A 19,213-nucleotide genomic window follows, 5' to 3' on the forward strand; every position below is an offset into this window, starting at 1 on the left:
AAAACCAAGATTCACAACATCAGCCTTTGTCATGGCTGCACACACATAAATAAACAAGGAAGCTTGAGGTACGTTTCTGTTTATTAGAATTCAGCAATATTAAAATAGAAATCTTTGGTACTGGTCATTCCTCAGACACCTGGAGAGGAGCCAGCCTGTTGGCTTTTTTTACACTCATTACATTTACAATGTAGTAACATAGTTTCAATTTCTCCCAAGTGCTTTGACTAATCAACAGATGTAAAACACGAGGCTACAGCTAAAGACACCTAGTGATGACAGAAGGACGACAACACAAAGGTGTCAATATCATTAGGAATAATTACACCACAGATTATGAATAAACTGTGTGCACAGGCGTTTTCTTTAAAATTCCCATTTATTCATTAAAGCCAGCTTCTGTGTCTGAATCTGCCTCTTCCAGCTGATCTCAGTCAAGTTGTCAGGACTGTGGATACAGCGAAAGGCATTAGAGCGGGATGAAAACAGGAAGAAAAGGTCTAGTTTCTAGACACAGAATGTCTTTGAAATTCCTCTTTTTCACAACAGAATTCCCAATTCGCTGCTCAACTGCAACTGGGAAACAATTTCTGATGTTTGGAGCCTTGACGTACATGCTCAAAGCTATTTCAGCCCACTTGGAACTGAAAAGTAATTTTGGGTCTTGGTTACATTCGTATGAACCGGAAGGAGACATCCACCCCCTGTGAGGAGGTACTTACAATCAGAGTTGTTGCACACTTGAAAAATCTAATCTGACTCCACACTCTGGAGTCATATACTTCGATAACCCCACATAGTGTCTTTAAGGAGCCGTCACCGCTGGGGACAGGTGACCCGGGTGTGTCCTGCCATGTGGCAGATGCCGCAGCTACGAGGTTTCTTTGCAGCCGGAGCTCTGTTCATTTTGGCGTCTCCCATTATCTTCCTTCCCTTCCTTCCTCCGTCTCCACCTCCATTCAATCCACCACCAAAGGCACCTGACACAGGGCAACAGAGGTCACACACAACGTGAGGCGGTTAGAGGCCACCGGATAAAAAGCACCAAAGGTTTCTGCGTCTGCGCTGAGACTGACGGCACCATGTCAGCCCGGTAAGTGGATGCCTCAAGGTCTCAGTGGGAGTGTTTGTGAGTCGTGACAGCTTTTCTTTATCATTAAGTGCAGATGCAGGTGAGAAGGATCTCTTTCTCTGGTGCTTGATCTGGATGTACATCTATGGCTTTGCATGCTTATATTAAGATATTCTTAGTAAACATGGTGTGTTTTAGAAAGCATACAGGTAGCATTAGCTGACTGCAGGCTCACGGTACAAATGATTTGACAGCACATCAGTCAAATGAGTCAGATGAAATGCACTGAAAATGACTGTACTGTGTTGTTTACGTGAATGTATTTATTGGTGCATTTCCTTCTAATGTGAAACAGGGTCTGCTTGTGATGCAAGGGAAATTTCAGAGAGAGTGATCGGTAAGTGATCGGTGAGTAAGTACCGGAGATGTACTGCAGACCAAAAGCAAAAGCAAATGAAGATGGAATTTCTTAAAGTCTCCTTATTGGTCCAAATTAAATCCAGGAGAGAGTTACAGTGGTGAAACTCTAACTTTGAGATGTGCAAGGCCACTGTAGTCCTTTATGCAACAAAGGTGTTTCAGTGATGTATTTTTAATACAGTCAGAATGAGTAACCCTTCTTAAGTCGACCTGGCTGCTATCTGTTTCAAGAAATTTAAAAAAAACATCTAATTTAATATGAATAAGAGTCCAGAGCCACGTCCTCAAAAGCTAACGTTGACTGAAAAATGTCTCATTCAATGGATATTCATTTCAGACCTCAGGGTAAAAGCAGTGTTAAGGTTTGATGAGTGAGTGTGTGTGAGTGTGAGTGTGTGTGTGTGTGTGTGTGTGTGCCTTGCCTGGTGGAGGTGCGTTCTCATCAGCCCACTGGAAGAAGCCACACTGCTGCTCTCTCGGTTTCCCGCAGGTGTGGAACATGCGGCCTTTGTTTGGACCGTCCTTCTGCACCGTGCGCGTCACCGCCGCCTCATTACAGTTACACATTACCTGTCCCCCATTTCCTCCTGGACCCCCACCCTGCCCTCTGCCTCCTCCGGGGGTGTTCCTGAACCCCACAGAGGGCCTCGGAGGCCAGGGGGTCTGCGGTGCCTGCGCCGGAGGCCCTCCACTCTGCAGCGCCCCCTGCTGACTTGGCTGATCTGCCCACAGAAAGAAGTTGCAGCTCCCGGTGTTGCACTTGTAGAACTGGCGACCTTGGTTGGGACCATCCTTGCGCACGGTCAGGAGGAGTGCATCCTGACCACAGTTACACACAATGACATCACTGCTGCCGTCTACACCGCCGCCTCCCCCTCCACCTGGTGGAGGTCGTGGCTGCTGGGACCACGAGGGGACAGGAGGAAGGGAAGGTCGAGGATTTGAACCTGGGGCTCTGGGTGGCTTTGGCCTTGGAGCTGGTGGGTGACGGTCGTCTCCTCTTCCTCCCCCATCTCCTCTTCCTTCCCCTCCCCCTCCCCCTCCCCCACCTCCACCTCCTCCCCCTCCCACTCCCCCCACTCGGAGGTATTTCAGGTCCAGCACCTCTCTGAGCGTCTCGTCACATCCACCAATGCAGCCAACAAACTCCAAAGGCATCATGGGAGGGATGCTGCCCCTGCGGAACTTGAACTTCAACCTGAAGAATGAAGGACACACGGGAGACAAATGTTAGAGAAGTCAGCCTCAGTATGCGTGATGGAGCTGAACCAACAGCAGTAAAAAAAAGAAATGAACCATGCTGTGCTGGGTCCGAATCCACCAGTTACTACAGGGCTGTGACTGTTTGTTGATAAGAAAGCCAGAGAAGAAATCAAGTTCAAATATTACTATCTGATGCTGGGTTGTCATAAAAATCACATTCAGTATGCTACATATACTCGCATGTGTTGTCTGACAGTACATGATGTACCAGCTAATTGCAGTCTAATTACAAGCAATTCTGTGTGTTCTGTCTATTATGTAAATCAGTGACAAGCGGAACTTAAATGCCCTGAGTTTCTGGTGGTCGAGTTTGAGTGAGAACATAATTCACGAGCTTTTCAAATCCGTTATGTGTCAAAGCAAAGAAAGTCATCCACAGGTTAGTCCACATCGACTGCAGATGTGCTGGCTGGGAAAAGAGTTTTGAAAAAGTGAACTCTGTGTAGAGAAATGCATGAGCTAAAAAAAACCCTCATCATTTCACACCCTCAGTGCTGTCAGTAAACACCGTGTCAAACAGTGGTTGAAGGAAGCTACTTTAATAATAATACAGTGCATCTGCTGTTAACGGCATCTGAAGTTATCCAACAAGCTCAAACTGCTGGGTGAGATCTGATTAAAAAACAGTGATGCTGTTTTAGAGTAAGTGCTGAAGTTCAACTTTGAGCTCTCTACCAGATTGGTTGCTATGGTAACAGATGCTGGTGTGGAGCACTTTGGCTCGATGCTAGCGAGCATGCCCTATATTTGGACTGAACTGAGGCACGTGCTCAAGGGGTTAACGCCCACTTGTGTAAACAAGAATTTGGAAAAGTTTCTCTCACTGCTGAGCCCACTGAGAGCTTCATCTGTGCTTGCTGTTGCATTTGCACAGCACAGAGCAGCTACATGAACATGTAAGACATGTGCTCATGGCAAAATACATGAACTGGGTGTTGCAGTTACCATGGACAAGAACATGTTTTAAAAGTTAAATACGTGTTTTACGTTGGTTCTGAATCATGCAGAGAGGAAATAATGTGGCTCAAAGGACTGAAGAATCTCTCACGCAAAGTATTTATAACTTAGTGCACAGTAAAACGACCATGCAGTCTGAATGACTTCTCTATCTGGTTAATATGATAGCCAGGAAGTGAAAAAAAGAAGCCTTTGTTGGGTGAATCAGTGATGGTCAACTCTTTAGGAGCATAATATTTAAATGTCCTGGTTGGATTTGTATAATGTAATTCGGTCTCTGCTTCTTTCTCAAGAGGCTATGTGACAAACAGATTGTCAGCTGTGGTTCTGAACTACTGATCTTTCACTTTGTCATGTTATTTATTTGCTTATTTGACAGCGACCATGCAGATGAACGCTGTCTCATACAGGCAAGCAATGCAGCGGATGTTATGTACTGTATATATGGGTCCAGCTAAGCCAATTTGCAGCCTCCTTTCCCAGTTAAGCTTTTACACCCAGATTAAAACGAATGACAACATGACGTTGGAGGACTCACAAGAGAAAGATAAAATACACTAAGAGTCTACAGCAATGCTCGCAGCTCTGTGAGGCTGGATGTCAGCCCGGTGATGCTTTGAGCTAAATGCTAATGTCTGCATGCTAACATGTTCATAATAAACAGGAATAGTGTCTACCATGTTCACCATCCTAGCTAAGCATGCTAGCATGCTAACACTTGGTAATTAGCACTAACCTCCAAGTACAACTGTGCCTGATGGGTCGATCGTAAACAACTGAAAGGGCTTCCTGTGTTTGATGTAAAGCATGCAGCTCTGTGACATTAAATGAAATATGGTCTAGTATAAATTAAATACTTGCATGTGAACAGGATGCGGCTGACAGGTGGGACAAATGCTGTCATCTCTGTTGACCTCCAGAACCACATCGGGGAACCACACTGCTGTCTTACAGGCTGGGTATCCCGTGCAGGACAGGTACTTACTGAAAGGCGACGGGGGAGACAGATGGAGCTGTGTTGTTACATTTAGCAAATATGGATATCTAAGAGTAAGACCGTATGAACTGATGTCACCAAGAGGACTTAAGCATATAAGACATGCAGAATTAAGTTTTGAAGTGTAGAAAGACGGACAGCATCTTTTTTTGTGATAATACAGGTTTAAGCCTATTTGCTTGTTTCGTCTCACCCGTTCCCCTCCCTCTTCTTCTTCAGCACCATGTCCCGACCACAGTGAGGGCACTTCCTGACCGGCAGCGGGATCTCCATGTCCTGCTGCTCTACTTCAGCGATCTGCTGAGCGGCACCCAGATATGGAGACAGGGCTTCGTCTAATCTGAGGGAACAACAGGAAATGACTTCTCTGGGTGACCAGTCTGCAGCCTGCAGCCTGCAGCGGCTGACAGGTGTAACTAACACCTCATTGTAAACATGACACCATTCTGCTCACTTGGATCCAAATTAGGGCATCTTGTTCAGCTCAAGCTCTTCAGGCTTGTTCATGCCTCATCAGAAATACATAAAATTAGTACAAGGTGAATGAAACTAACTTCTTTGCCTTCCTGGCAGACTCGATGAAGACAGTCTTGTATTTCTGGATGTGGTGCTGCAGCACGCTCCGTTTGTCCTTCCTGCCCTCTGACACGAGCTTGAGGTCGGCCTCCAACTCAGCACGCAGGTTTGGTTTGGACATCTCGTAGCCCATGGAGTTGTAACCTAAACAAACACACACACCTTTGTATGGCTGACAGCAACATGCCTCAGTGACAGGGACAATATAATCACCATATATATATCTTATAATATACCGTGTAATGTGATTTGCAATGTGTGAGTACAGACCCTCCACCAGTCCCATGCCAAGCTCTCCAGGGAGAAACCTCTGATCAGCTGTCAGGCCCACATACATGCGACTCTTTATAGTCTCGATGTGCTCTGCGTGGGTTGCATCTGTGCCTGTAACATACACAGTTCATACAGTTCAGACACGTCTAATAGTTAATCCTGAACACACAGCAATTCTATGTTGACTTGACAAACGGGTTACAAAGTCGCTGCTAAGTTTGCTTTTGTGCGCTTTTACTGAAGATGGGACTGTAAAATCATCCATCCTTCCATTTTCTATGCCGCTTATCCCTTTCGGGGTCGTGGGGGGGCTGGAGCTGTTGACGGGCGGGTCGCCAGCCGATCGCAGGGCAACATATATACACAAACAACCATTCACGCTCACACTCACACCTAGGGGCAATTTAGAGTCACCAATTAACCTAATGAGCATGTTTTTGGTCTGTGGGAGGAAGCTGGAGCACCCGGAGAGAACCCACGCATGCACGTGAAGAACTTCACACAGAAAGGTCGACCTGGGAATCGAACCGGCGACCTTGTTGCTGTGAGGCACGCGCCCTACCTGCTGTGCCACTGTGCAGCCCACTGTAAGATCAGTTATGGTTATTGATTATGGTATAGTTCTCGGTTATATTGTAACTTCTGCGACAGCCAATTTGGTACTAAGTTTCAAGCAAATCTGACAAAGGGAACGGGAGTCTATTGACTATTTTGGACATACACAAATTAAGACCTCATCAGTGTTCATAGATTACAGACACATTCTTTGTTTCTCTCTGTGTGTGATGTGTGTGTGTGTATGCGTTGTACCGATGCCGTGCTTCTCCATCAGCGATATGAGGTCGGCTTCAGTGAGCAGCTGCGGAGGACTCGTCTGTCCGTCCACCATCTCGATAGCGGAGGGCTGGAACTGAGAGCCTTGCTCATACACTGGAATCAGCTGACACACACAAAACAGGTTTACTACCATGCATTCCACACAAGCAGTGAGAAGCAGCAGGCAACTGGAGCCAAACACAACTATAACAGCAACGTACTTAAGCAAGTTAGCCACTTTAAAAGCTTTAGATGAGACTAGCGATTCATTTTTTACAGTACAATAATTTCCAGTAAATGTTGTCAAATCAATAAAAACATCAGTACAGCGAGTTCAGTCTGTCATCAGTCTTAACACAGACATCACACCTTTGCGCTCCACCTGTCATACGGGTAAACGTCCAGGTAGTTCCTTGCAATGATCATGAGTCCCGAGGTGGAGAAATTCTCCTGGGCAATGTCTATGTCCACGACAGTCTCCTGCCCCAAAGCATCCTGGGACACGCAAGCCAGGAAGTGCCGGACAATGAACTCGTACAGACGTCCTTCATTGCCCTGCAAACAGAAGAAACAGAATAGCATTATTTCACATGTCTGTTTGTTTCCAAATCCACGTGTGTGTGATGTGTGTGTAGAACATGATCAGCTGTTCAAGTGTTTGTATGTTTGTGTGTGTTGAGAAAATGCCCATAAATTCAAAAAGACATGGGTGCTAACTTTTCATGGTTTGCCCTGATCAATGCTTATTATCATGCATGAATACATTGTAGGTGATCTGTGAAACCTTTAAGCCAACATTCATATTATGGCGGGAAAGAAAAGACACACTGGCACAAACTGAGCTCCGGTTGTTGCTGACCTACCTGCAGTGTATTGCTGTACTTAGTGGGGTGTATGGGCGGGTGGGCTTGGTCAGATTTCTTGCCCTGCCGTGGATTGGGACCCCCGGGCTGGTCGAGGACCCGCTGGGCGAACGTCCCCCACAACGGGCTCTGCGTCTGCTGCTCCACCAGGGGGCCGAGCGCCAGATTAGGAGGGAAAATGTTGGTCTCTGTGCGGGGGTAGCTGATATACCTGAGCAGAAAAAAAGAAATAAACAAAGACACGCAGCCACATGTGATCTGAACACGGACAAACAAAGAGGGAAAGCTTTGCGAATGTGACACTGCTGGTAAACTCATTTATTAAACGGCTGAAACACACCACCCTGCCAGATGGCGTCTTTTCATGTACAAAAATAGGCTCGACTTTGAGGTGGCAAAACAAGCTGGTAAAGGAAAACTACCTTTGACCGTTTTACTGACACCACAAAGCCTCTAATAAAGCAGCTTCAAGCCAGCTATCTGAGTTCAAATGAAATCTCAAAAACACTGTGGGAGGAAAAACTGATCAGGACATCGAGCACATGTTCAGCCGAAGACAATATGCATGCACATTATCTAACATGCACTCACCCTTGGGTATAGAGTTTTTCTGCAGTTTTCATGGTCTCCTTGGCACTTATTTTTAGCTTGCGAGATGCCAGTTTCTCCAGTTCCTGTTGGTCAGATTAAGGGAGAGGACTGTTCAGAGTGGGACAAAGCAGGGAGGGGTTTCAATACAAGGACCCTGAGGACACTGAAGTGGACAAAATACAGTTTTTTCTGTCGTGCTGAGGAAACAATTATGCACATTTTCTACCATTAACAGGTGTGTTTTAAGATGCAGCTTGTGTGGCTGTTTAACTTTATATTCTTACCACAGTGTCCAAAGGCAGCGGTCTCCACTTGCTCTTGGGTTTGCTGGTTACTGAGGTGATTGTTGCTATGGGATCCTGGAAATGAATGAAAGGATATTCTCTTGTGTACCTTTCTGCATGTGGCTTTTAGCCTGTTTTACTCGGGCAGACTGCAACACATTCAGATGGACTGCGGTGTCCTTCTGAGGTAACAGCTGCAGGCGGAGGAGAGGTTACATGTGTGGACATGTGCCACACAGAAAAGGGAACAACCCAAGTCTCATGTGTCCCGCTCTTGTGTTTTAGTCCTAATACTAATACTCATAAAGACACAGAGCTGTCAGTGCCAGAGCAGCAGTAATATCTCCTGTGTAACCTGTTACCTTTTTAACAAACACCTGAACATGAATAACATCATGCATTCTGTATTTACACTGTGTCCTGCTCAGAGACATGGGAACCATTTCTACCAGCAGAGTGTGTTTATATTATTTATCATTTATTCATTATTTACATTTCTACATTTGCATTTCTTGATAATCTGAATGTGAAATCATTACTTAACAAACCAGACTATGAGAATATGTAGAGTAATAGATATATTTTAACACTAGAAATCATTTATTAGACTAAATGTTTCAGGTTATTACGTAACTCCTATTCCCGACGCTCATCAGCCTCACATGTTAATGGAAATGAGGATAAACGATGTAAAAAGTGTTATTTGCTGACTGACAGGCTCTCCTGCTCTCTCTCTCTGAATTTACTGGTATCTTTCATATAAGTGAGAAACACATTACATGTTCTGAGGAGCAACATCAGCTGACCCACAAAGCCTCCTAGTGCAGGCATCTTAGACATGCATGTGCAAAACTCTATTACATTAGAGGATCTAAAGAGATTTCTCAGCCTGCTTTAATTCATCATAATGCTCAAAGGGAGCATGTGACACAGCATAGATGCACATTTAAACACATTAATGCTCTCGGCGTAAAACACAGACACACAAACAGGAACATACCTCCATGCAGATCTGGTAGAGCACCAGGCAAGCTGTGTGGTTGAAGAGACGGTTTCTTTTCCAACTGAACTCGACGGTGTCCTCCTCCACCTCGTGCAGCACTGAGACAAACACAGACACAGACAACAGAAGGAATGAAGAGGAGTGAGAGTCAGTTTAAGACCTGAATACTTGCATCTCTACTGGATCTTTGGGTCTGTGTATAAACGAGTTTGTGCCTTTGATCTTGTAGAAAGTCTCGGGTATGAAAGCCTGGATGGCTTTGAAGCGCTCCACCACAAAGCCCAGAGTTGGAAACTGACAGCTGCCGTATGAGATCAGCTGATTGGCCAGAGACTCTGGAAAGATCTTCTGCAGGCGAAGTGTCTGGAATCGAGTGAAGGAGGCACCTGATGAAGAAGAGCACAGGAGAGAGGATGGGATCATGTTATCTGACAGGGTTTTCCATTTTATGCTGCATGTGTTCTGGTAAACAAAACCACTGGTGTTGCATCTTGGGTAAAGTCCAACCAAGGTCGTCACCTTTAAACTGTGATTATGCCACATGAACCACGATGCCATAAACCTAAAAGAATCTTTTTAACCTGCATTAGAGTGTCCCCATGTGTTATTCAGCAGACTAAGACCGTACCTATCCGCAGGTCCAGCTCCTGACGGACATCGACAGCATCGCTGACGTTAGCATCTGGCTCCGTTAGAGTCTCACAAGCTCTCCGAATGGAGTTGGGGGTGATCTCAGAAAACTTTGCTCGGAAGACTTGTAAATTGGGCTTCACTAAAAAACCATACATGAAAAAGAAATATACATACACGCTATTAGCAGGACACAGAAACATTGCTGATTCTACATTCTACATATGAGGATGTACATTGTTAAAGGAACAGTTAGACATTTTGGGATGAGAAGATTAATACCATTCGTCTGTACAGTAGAATAACAGGTCTGGAACATATTCCTGGTAAAACTACAACTCTTCAGTCTTGGAAACTTACGGACAGAGCCAGGCAAGCCGTTTCCAGCTGCTTCTGGTCTTTGTGCTAAATCAGACTAGCCGTACTCTGGCTCCAGCTTCATCTTTGCTCTGCAGTGGTATCAAGCCTCTCATCTCACTCTGCAATCAGCATACTTCCCAACATGTCCAAGGATTTCTTAAACAACTTTCACATTTTACTATCATACCTGCTTTGCAGACATCTATGATCTCAAAGCCAATGTTTTCTCCCTCTCTGTCACAATCAGTCCAGATGACTAAGGCCTGACACTGCCTCACCTCCTTCTCGAGTGTCCGCTAGAGAGACAGAGAGTAATGCAGAAAACAAAGAGAAAGGAAAGGAGAAGGGTTAGATGGAGAGTGAGGGAGCAATAAAAACCTGCAGCCCACTTCTATTATCCATATATCCATAGGACAGGTAATAATCATACCTTGATTTGTGTCATGTTATCTGGACAATACTTCTCCACCTCAGCATCAAATAAGAGCACAGGATTGCAACTGTGCCTTTGGAGAGAAAAGGTACAAATACTATCACTAGCAGTGGTCACAATACTGTGTGATGCTGAATATACCAAAAAAAAGAAGAAAAGAAAAAGCAAATCCTGTGTTAACTTACCATTTCTGGAACGGTGCTTTAAACTCCAGACCCAGTAAATGGCCGGACACTGACGTCATTGTTACTGTGACATTCTGGAGCGCGATGGAGACACAATGAAACCAGAAAAGTCAGACTCAGACTCACAGTTGTATGTGTGCATGTCTAAGGAAGTCAGTGGATTCACTTACCTGACCAAAGAGATGATATTCATACTCATAGATTTTATTAAACTTTGACATCCCTTCCCTCTAAAAAGGAAAAAAAGAAGACAGTCGGTGTCAGAACTAGGATTATGAAACGTCTGATCTGTACACCCATTTCTACTGGGTGTTTGGGGGAGCCAGTTTCTCTTTCAGACTTCCTGATGTATGTTGTACTTATGTTCAGCTCAAACTCTGTGCCTAACTGGATGTTGAATAATTAATGATTTGTAAAGGTGATCTTGAGGGCCACAAAGTGGAAAGATTCAGGCACCATGAGGAGACGAACTGAGCTGTCAATCAACATTCAAGTCCCCATCCAGTTCCCAGAGTCCCAGTTTAAAAACCATAGATATTTGGTTTATTTTATAAAAACAGGAAAGAAACAGGCAGCAAATATCTCACATTTTAAAACTGGAAACAGCAAATATTTGGCATTTTTGTTTGAAAGAGGACTGATGGATTACCAAAACTGAGATACATTCTCTGTCCATTGATTAGTCGTTACAGCACTATGCTGACTAACATGTGACGGGGGGCTTAGTAGTGTTGGTGAGACATGACTGACCCTCCTGGACCTGCCGCTGGACATGATCTCTGAGATGCCTTTGGCAGCATCGTTCTTCTCGGCTACGCAGAGGACCCGCTTGATATGAGCCCGGTTGCGGATCATGTCTCCTTGCTGCGGTGTGTCTGCCACACAGAAACACCTGCGTTGGATCCCGAGGCGCTGCAGTCCCGATCGAAGCAAAGCTCTCCCGAGTAGGTACACTAGCATACCTGGACGCTCTCACATGAAGCGGCCGGTTCTCCTCCGGACAGCCCCACTGCTGGTGTCTCCACACTGTGGTAGCATGTTAGCTGACGTAACGTTAGCTAGCTAAAACCATGGTATCCGCTTCCCAAAACTTTAACAAAGAGCCAAAAAGTGGTCACCGGTCGACTGCCTGCACTCCTGATAAATGAAATGCTTAAAATCCTGAAAAATAACGGTGATCCCATTAAAACTGCTGATCTAAAACTTAACTGAGGACCGACATCGTCCTCTAAACACTGGTACTGTTAGCTGTGTTTACAAATTGCCCGCTCGCCTGTCAGATACTGCCGTAATCAAGGTCGTAGCACTGTCGTAAAAACCTGGAACTACAGAAACGTCCAAATAAAACAAGTTTATAATAACAGTACAATAAGTGTATTGACTATTGTCCACACGCGTAGCACATGCCGTATTATTAATAACAATACATTCTTCATTGTAACAACGATCAGGTAAATAATTGTTATATCAACGTTAAACAGGAAATCCACCCAAATTCAGAATTTGTATTTTGCCAGTTCAACATCTGCAAACCGAGGACAGCACTGAGGACGCTGAGATCTCATGTCCTGTTTTTTTTGTTTTTTTTTTTTGTTTTTTTTTTTTGTTTTTTTTGGGGGGGGGGGGGGATTTGGGGTTTTAGCAATATTGTTCGATTAAAAAACCATTTTGGTTGCATTTTTAGGCATAGTATGTTTGGACTGAATTTAAATTTAAAAAAACTGGATAAAGAAATAATATTACTTTATTATCTAATATAACTCCACCAAACGACAGAGGGCTCAGAAAGTCCTTCATGCACAGAAATAAATTTGTCACGTTTTATTTTACAAGTCCATGATTTTCTCCTAATTTTGTAGGAAGACATAACATTTAATGCAAAATAAGTAGGTAAAATAGAGACAATGCTGGGAGACAGGTCCTGTAGCTGGACATTTTGGAGTTTGTGAATGTTGTTGATTCCAAGGACGTCTTGCAAATGCTTCATCGAAGTAAAACTTGTAGCAAATACAACTTCACAGCCACCCAAATACATATTATGTGTAAAATCAAATAATGAAAGCTGTTTAGCTGTCTGTGGGACTGAATCATGACCTCATTATATCTAAAATCGTGGCTGCGGCCCTGCTTCAATTATAAACAAATGTCCTCCGTAACTGGGAAACTAACAATAAATGAGTGAGTAACTTTAAAGGATCATGAATCAAAAGCACTATCGGTCATCGACAGAATATGTTAAATTTCCGTTTCAGGGTGGAATTTCTCCAGATGGGCAGGCGGATTGGTCACGTGACAAGACTACAACCAGCTGGGTAAACATGGCGTCCGTGTCTGGATGTGAAAATTACACATAGCGGTTCTGTCACTTAACGTAGCGTCTGTCGCACCGGCGGCCCGCAGTTCAGCCCGAACTACAAAAACGTGATGGACAGGACGCGTGAAGGCGGGCTGAGGAGAAGCAGAGAGGCGCTGCTCTGATGCCGCTCCACATTTTTTTTCAATGCACAGCATGAATGGTCAGCCTGCCCGGATTCTGTTGGGATAATTGCTTTTGTTAACAGATGCTCTGATTTCTGATTGATTTCTTTCTATTTTATCTGACACATATCCGGCCTCTGGTTCTGTGGACTGGCTCCTGTAGGGGTGCAGCTGAATTCTGGGCCCATTCTGCACTGGGACCCTCTTTTTTTATATTACATAATCAGCTGGATTTTTAAAAAAAAAAATTTGTGGTGGACAGTTTCCATCTCGTGTCCCTTGAATCTACAGCTCTTTTAACCTCACCCACAAATGTGCAGCAGAATGGACGATCTGACCGCACTCTATGTGGCTGCCCTCCACCGCTGCGCTCTGACAGCTGCTTTATGACTGTGGATTGTGTGTTGTGTTTCTCATGCCTTGCTCGACAACACCACGATGATAGGCTCACCTGACCTGGTGGCTTTCACTAAAGAGGATGAGTATGGGGAGACAAATCCCGACCCCTGGGCTGTACCGGAGGAGTTCTCTGTCCCCCTCCATCCGCTGGCTGACTCCAACCCCTGGGCCAAAACCTCCTATGCCAAGTTCACCAAAGACTTCATCCTCATCTCTGAGTTCTCTGAGCAGGTGGGCCCTCAGCCTCTCCTCACCATCCCTGATGACCCTAAAGTCTGTGGCACCTTCGATCTCAACTACTTCTCCCTGCGCATCATGTCAGTGGACTACCAGGCCTCCTTTGTGGGCCATCCACCTGGCACTGGCTACCCAAGGCTCAGCTTTGTGGAGGACTCGAGGGTGGTGCTGGGTGACTCAAAGGAGGGGGCGTTCGCCTACGTCCATCACCTTACGCTTTATGACCTGGAGGCGAGGGGCTTCGTAAGGCCGTTCTGTATGGCTTACGTTTCAGCAGATGAGAGGAAAATAATGCTGCAGTTCCAGGAGCTGTCCCTCCGCTTCTCACAGGCCTCTGAGTGTCTGAAAGCCGGGAACAGGAGAGCGTTTGCCAAGGAACTCCAGAGGAAGCTCCGGGACCTAGAGTAAGAACATCCTTCCTACACAGTGTTCAAAGGGACTTCTCCAATCTAAATCTGATATTTTAATATGAATCCTCTCAATTCTTATGTTGAATCGTTTTGGTGAATAGAAAATGGCCAGATTATTCAGTTAGGGGCAACAATTAGCTTGGCCCCTTATAGACCCCTCATCCCCGTCCCTACCTCATACCGACTGCCCTCTGTGCATTGTCCTTGCACCAGTTGCCTCAGTGCAAACAGAAGACAATACATGGTAACTTGATTAAATACCCAGAGACCAGTCAGGGCTCCATACAGGAATAATACCACCATACTAGAGGGTTTTGTATGTCAGTTCATTGGCAGTAATTTGATTAAACACAGTTTTAACTGGGGATATGCACCATGTGAGCACATTGTACACCAAAATGGTGAAGCTTTAAAAAGTAGAAGTGTCTGTCTACCAGTCTGTGACATAAAATAGAATAACAGTGCAGTTTCAGGAACTCTCTCCTCTGAAACTTAAGTATTGTTTGATTACAGTTAATCAAATTACCAAAAGCAATGGACATGCAGAAACATAAAACTTCTGAGCCCCAGTGGAAGTTGTTCACTTTGTAATCCATCTGTGAGTAACAGTATTTATTTGTCTTTCAGAAATGTGTCCAAGCTTTTGTTCAGTGTTTTTTTTTGGTTTTTTTTGTTTTTTTTTGGGGGGGGGGGGTGCATCCTCAAATTACAAAAACATGTAAGAGACTAATAATTAACCGATCAGAGATTTGTTTGATCTTCGAGTGTATTGAATTAGGATATTTTGCCCAGAAACATCCAGTTGTATGAGACCAATGCAGCCACGCTAACGGCTCTGTGATTCTGGACAAAGTGCTTTGAACTAAATGCCAACATGCTCTCAATGACAGTGCTCGCATGGTGATGAATAGAAGGTGTGTTGTTTAACCACGTTCACCATCTAAGTTTAGTGAGTTAGCGTGCTAACATTTGCTAATTAGCACTGAATGAAGAGTACAGCTGAGGCTGATGGCAGTGTTATTAGTTTTGCAGGTATTTTATTTTATGTTTCAGTTTATGGTAATCCACCCAGAGGTTGTTGGGATATTTCAGCCTTGGCCAAAGTGGTGAGGCACCCACCCAACTGACCGACATTACCACCCCTAGCATGGCTAGGAAGACTGGCTAATGAACCCCAAACCTAATTTTGCAGTCCCTTGCTGCAGGTTTTCAGTGTTTCTTGTGTAGTGGTTTCTCAGTTACGTTGGTGCTCCTCTTGAAGGATTTCGTCAAACTGTATTCCAATCAGTAACTCTGTTGTGTCTGCCTCAGGTACACGCACTCTGTGCTGCAGAGGGAGGAGGGCCTGCAGAGAGAGGCAGGGCCTCAGTGCATGTATTCCGCTCATGCTGTGGAAAAGGCCAACGAGCTCGCAAACGTGGAAAAGAGCATCTATGAACACAGAGACCTGCTGAGACAGATCAGCTCCTACCATCACCGTCCCCGCCGAGATCCTCATGCTGCCACCTGCCAGAAGTGTATCACAGAGTGTTTGCGCGAGTGTGAAGAGCTGTTAGAAAAATACGGCAAGCTTGCCAACCCCTTCAGTTACAGTGACAAAGGGGAGAAGGGGGAGGAAGGGCAGGGTCAGAATGATGATGAAGGAGGAGAAGAAGAAGCAGAGGAGGAGGAGGACGAGGGCGTTAAACGAAGGCCGTCCTACACGCCGCAGCTGATCAAAGCTAAGTCTCCAAAGTGTTTCGACAAGCGCCTGAAGACCCTGCAAGAGCTGTGCGACGATACTTTCTACGAGGCCACTGTGGGGCTCCTGAAGGAGACGGAGAGGAGTTTCCGGGGGGACCTGTGCTACCTGCACACACGCCGCCTGGACAGGGCGCTACGCAAAAAACAGAGAGTTACCAACTTCCTGTTTGAGGAGGACCTCGGTGAAGATGATGAGGATGAAGGGGGAACACTAAGACCGTTCTGTGCTGTGAACCATGCTGTAGATAACTATACACTCTTAAATCCACCTCCTATTGTGCTAGGACCAGAACCTCTAGAGCTAGATGCTCTGGAGCCTCCACATCTTTTAGACCCAGCCTCTGAGACCAGCCGTACTCAAGAGTTGTGTGACCTTGGACTTGTGGAGGCCCATCTGGAGTCCTCCCCCTCAGACCAGACTCTGGAGACCCAGGAGAGCTCGGAGGAAACCAAAGGAAGCTTCAGCAGTGATAAGAGTGGGATGGGTCAAGCAGAGAGACAGAACCTGGCTAATACAATGTCAGAAGCTCCTGATCCTGATTCTGACCTGACCCCTGACCCTGGCCATAACACTGACCTGGAAAGGGAGAGCAGCAGTGAAGAGATTGAGACCACTGCTGGGGAGGATGAGGGTGACCAGACACCTGTATCTTTGCTGGAAGTCATGTCTGAGCTGGAGGCCAGCAGGGAGGATGAGTGTGAGGGAATAACTGATGGGGCTTGTGAGTTGGAGTCTGATTTGTTGGTTCCAATAGACACAGCATGTTGCATGGCCCAAGAGGGTTTCCTCTATGAGGCTTCTGCCCCAGACATGGCACCTCGCCTTGGCCAAAGTTCCAGTCAAACCTTGGTGGTCAACCAGGAGCCCCAGGCCCTCCTTCCGCTCCAGGACGAGTATGCTGTGGGTTCTCCTTGCTTAGAAGGTCCTGCACCTGGTCTGGAGCTGCCTGTTGGGGATGCAGTGTCCCGGACATCAGCAGAGGATGGGTCCGACTGTACCATGAGTGCTTCCACAGGGTCTGATCGGGCTGCCTCACCTCTTGGCTACGGGGGGGTGGTGACCCTGCGTCATAGGAAGAAGGCAGGACAAGGAGCCTTGAGGTTTGTGCGACAGTACCCGTTCGCCATGCAAGCTCTGTGGTGTCTGCTGAGCGGCAGAACGCTGGTGGTGCTCGGGGCAGACGAGGGGAGAGTCCGCCGACTGGTCGCTGCTCTGGCCCTCTTTGTGCCTGGTCCTGGCAAGTGTGGAGAGAGGGTTCAAGCCTGGCTGTCCTGCCCCTTCACCCTCACCGACCTGCAGAGGTGGAAACTCATTGGATTGCAAAGGTATTTTTATTTATATTTTAAGCATTTTACTGACACTCTTCTACAAACGATAATGACAGATGACGTTACTAACACAGATTTCTGACAACACTGAGCATGATGCTTACACGAAGTTCAAAAATGTGAAGTTTCAAAATGAAAGTCTGATCAGCCTTGTAGCTTGCATCACACCTTACTCTACTGTGACTCAGTCCTCGATGACTCACACTACGCTCTATTCAAGGATTAAACCTCCAGCCTCACAGCTGTCCTTGAACTTCTTTTCATTTCTACTCATCTTTCATCTTGCTTACGACAGAGTGGGCTGTCAATTCCCCGAAGTATTGCGACATTTAACTTTTTTTTTTTTTTAAATTGCTGTATTGTTACATGCTGAAGGCAAGCCAGCCTCCATCAATTGAGTCTCACACATTACAGCTTAGTTAATGGAATAACTGAGAAATGAAATGTGTGGAGAATTCTGAAGCACTAAACTTTACTGAATCGTGACACCACTGTGACATGAAACTGTGGATTTTCTTCATTTTTACACTCCTTCTTTATAAATGTAGAATACATTTGCGCAGATCTGTGCATTTATGATTCACTATTAAGTTGTTGGACACTGACTGCTTTTACTTACTGGTACTGGTACTGTCCTCCAATGGCACTGTTGCGGTCCAAATGTAGCTAACGTTAATGTTAACATAAAGTCAGAACTGGACATGCAGACTGTGCGTATGGGTGACTTGAAATGTGTCAATCCAACAGTTGTGATCTTGACAATCCTACCTGGAAAAATATTAGTTTCACTCTCGGTCTATCTGTCTGTCCCCCACAGAGTAGCGTCCCCTGTGGGATCCAGCATGCTTTACTCGCTGTCCCGCTACAGTCGCTACATCTCCATCCTGGATGCCGACCAGAAGACCTTGCGCTGTCCGCCATATCGTGGCCAACTCCTCGCCAACATTGCCGACCACCGCACCTACATCCGCCGTGGTTCCACTTACTTCCTTCACTTACAGAGCACACTCTGTCGCCTGGCAGCCAAGGCCTTCCTGTTTACCTTCACCCACCACCTCCACCTGCCTGTCAGCTCCACGGAGGGGCCTGAGGTTGTGGAGGGCCGACGCCGCTGTTTCCTGCAGGAGCAGCTGGGGCTGGGCGAGGAGGACAGCCTGATACTGCTCTACCTCAGCCAGCTCATCACTCAGCAGTACCTGCAGCCCGCCACCGGGGGCAGTGCAGCAGCAACTTGTTTTAGTTTTAACTACACCACCAGCGTTTTTTATAAAATCTAACGTTACACGTGGAGGAGGATTCACGCACATGTTTTAGCAGAAATCATCTTGACCCTTGTCAAGGACCCTAAGGTCTTTTAGGTTCAGGACAAACTCTGAACTGGTTATTATTTAATCTCTCTCTGCCTTGCTGTCTTTTTCTCTGGTCTTACCTCTGTGTGCAGGGAAAAGGAGACAGAGTGAGTCGTGAATGTCAGTGAGTGTGTACTTGTGTGTATTTGGTCCAGAGCATGTAGACACTCACAAACACACGTAACAGAGTAGACGAAGGTCGGCTCTGCTTATTGTCCTTTGTGTCATTTGTGTGTTTTTTCACTTCCATGGAAAAAAAATGTTACTTGCGCGTACGCACACACACACACACACACACACACACACACACACACACACACACACACACACACACACACACACACACACACACACACACACACACACACACACACACACACACTTCATTCTAAAAAAACTCAAACCAACATGGTTGTCTGTGTCTCCCAAATGCTGGTCTGACCTCAGCCAGCTCGCTACAAGGCTCAGTCACAGCTCTGTGTTAACACCCACCAATCACTGAGCAGTTTGTCAGCTATGCTATCATCTCTGTGATACGTAAACAT

At 45.8% G+C, this 19,213-nt stretch overlaps 2 protein-coding genes across 2 annotated transcripts; one reads left to right on the forward strand and one right to left on the reverse strand.

The window, feature by feature from the left end:
- Window positions 1-683: 683 nt before the first annotated feature.
- Window positions 684-11,944, reverse strand: top3a (DNA topoisomerase III alpha). Its single transcript, XM_070982183.1, has 19 exons — window positions 11,474-11,944; window positions 10,894-10,953; window positions 10,724-10,797; window positions 10,536-10,611; window positions 10,293-10,401; window positions 9,744-9,887; window positions 9,331-9,501; window positions 9,113-9,213; window positions 8,113-8,187; window positions 7,829-7,911; window positions 7,238-7,448; window positions 6,744-6,929; window positions 6,369-6,498; window positions 5,556-5,669; window positions 5,264-5,429; window positions 4,903-5,049; window positions 4,574-4,696; window positions 1,915-2,690; window positions 684-980 (listed from the first exon to the last, which is right to left on the reverse strand). The coding sequence occupies exons 1-19, from the start codon at window positions 11,681-11,683 to the stop codon at window positions 817-819; spliced, it is 3,120 nt and encodes a 1,039-aa protein (XP_070838284.1). The 5' UTR covers window positions 11,684-11,944; the 3' UTR covers window positions 684-816.
- A 1,535-nt stretch (window positions 11,945-13,479) lies between these two features.
- smcr8a (Smith-Magenis syndrome chromosome region, candidate 8a) lies at window positions 13,480-18,643 on the forward strand. The gene is made up of 3 exons (XM_070982058.1): window positions 13,480-14,241; window positions 15,559-17,316; window positions 18,137-18,643. The coding sequence occupies exons 1-3, from the start codon at window positions 13,640-13,642 to the stop codon at window positions 18,594-18,596; spliced, it is 2,820 nt and encodes a 939-aa protein (XP_070838159.1). The 5' UTR covers window positions 13,480-13,639; the 3' UTR covers window positions 18,597-18,643.
- Window positions 18,644-19,213: the final 570 nt, after the last annotated feature.

Source organism: Chaetodon trifascialis, chromosome 15, assembly GCF_039877785.1.
Source record: "Chaetodon trifascialis isolate fChaTrf1 chromosome 15, fChaTrf1.hap1, whole genome shotgun sequence".
Taxonomy (NCBI): Eukaryota; Metazoa; Chordata; class Actinopteri; order Chaetodontiformes; family Chaetodontidae; genus Chaetodon; species Chaetodon trifascialis.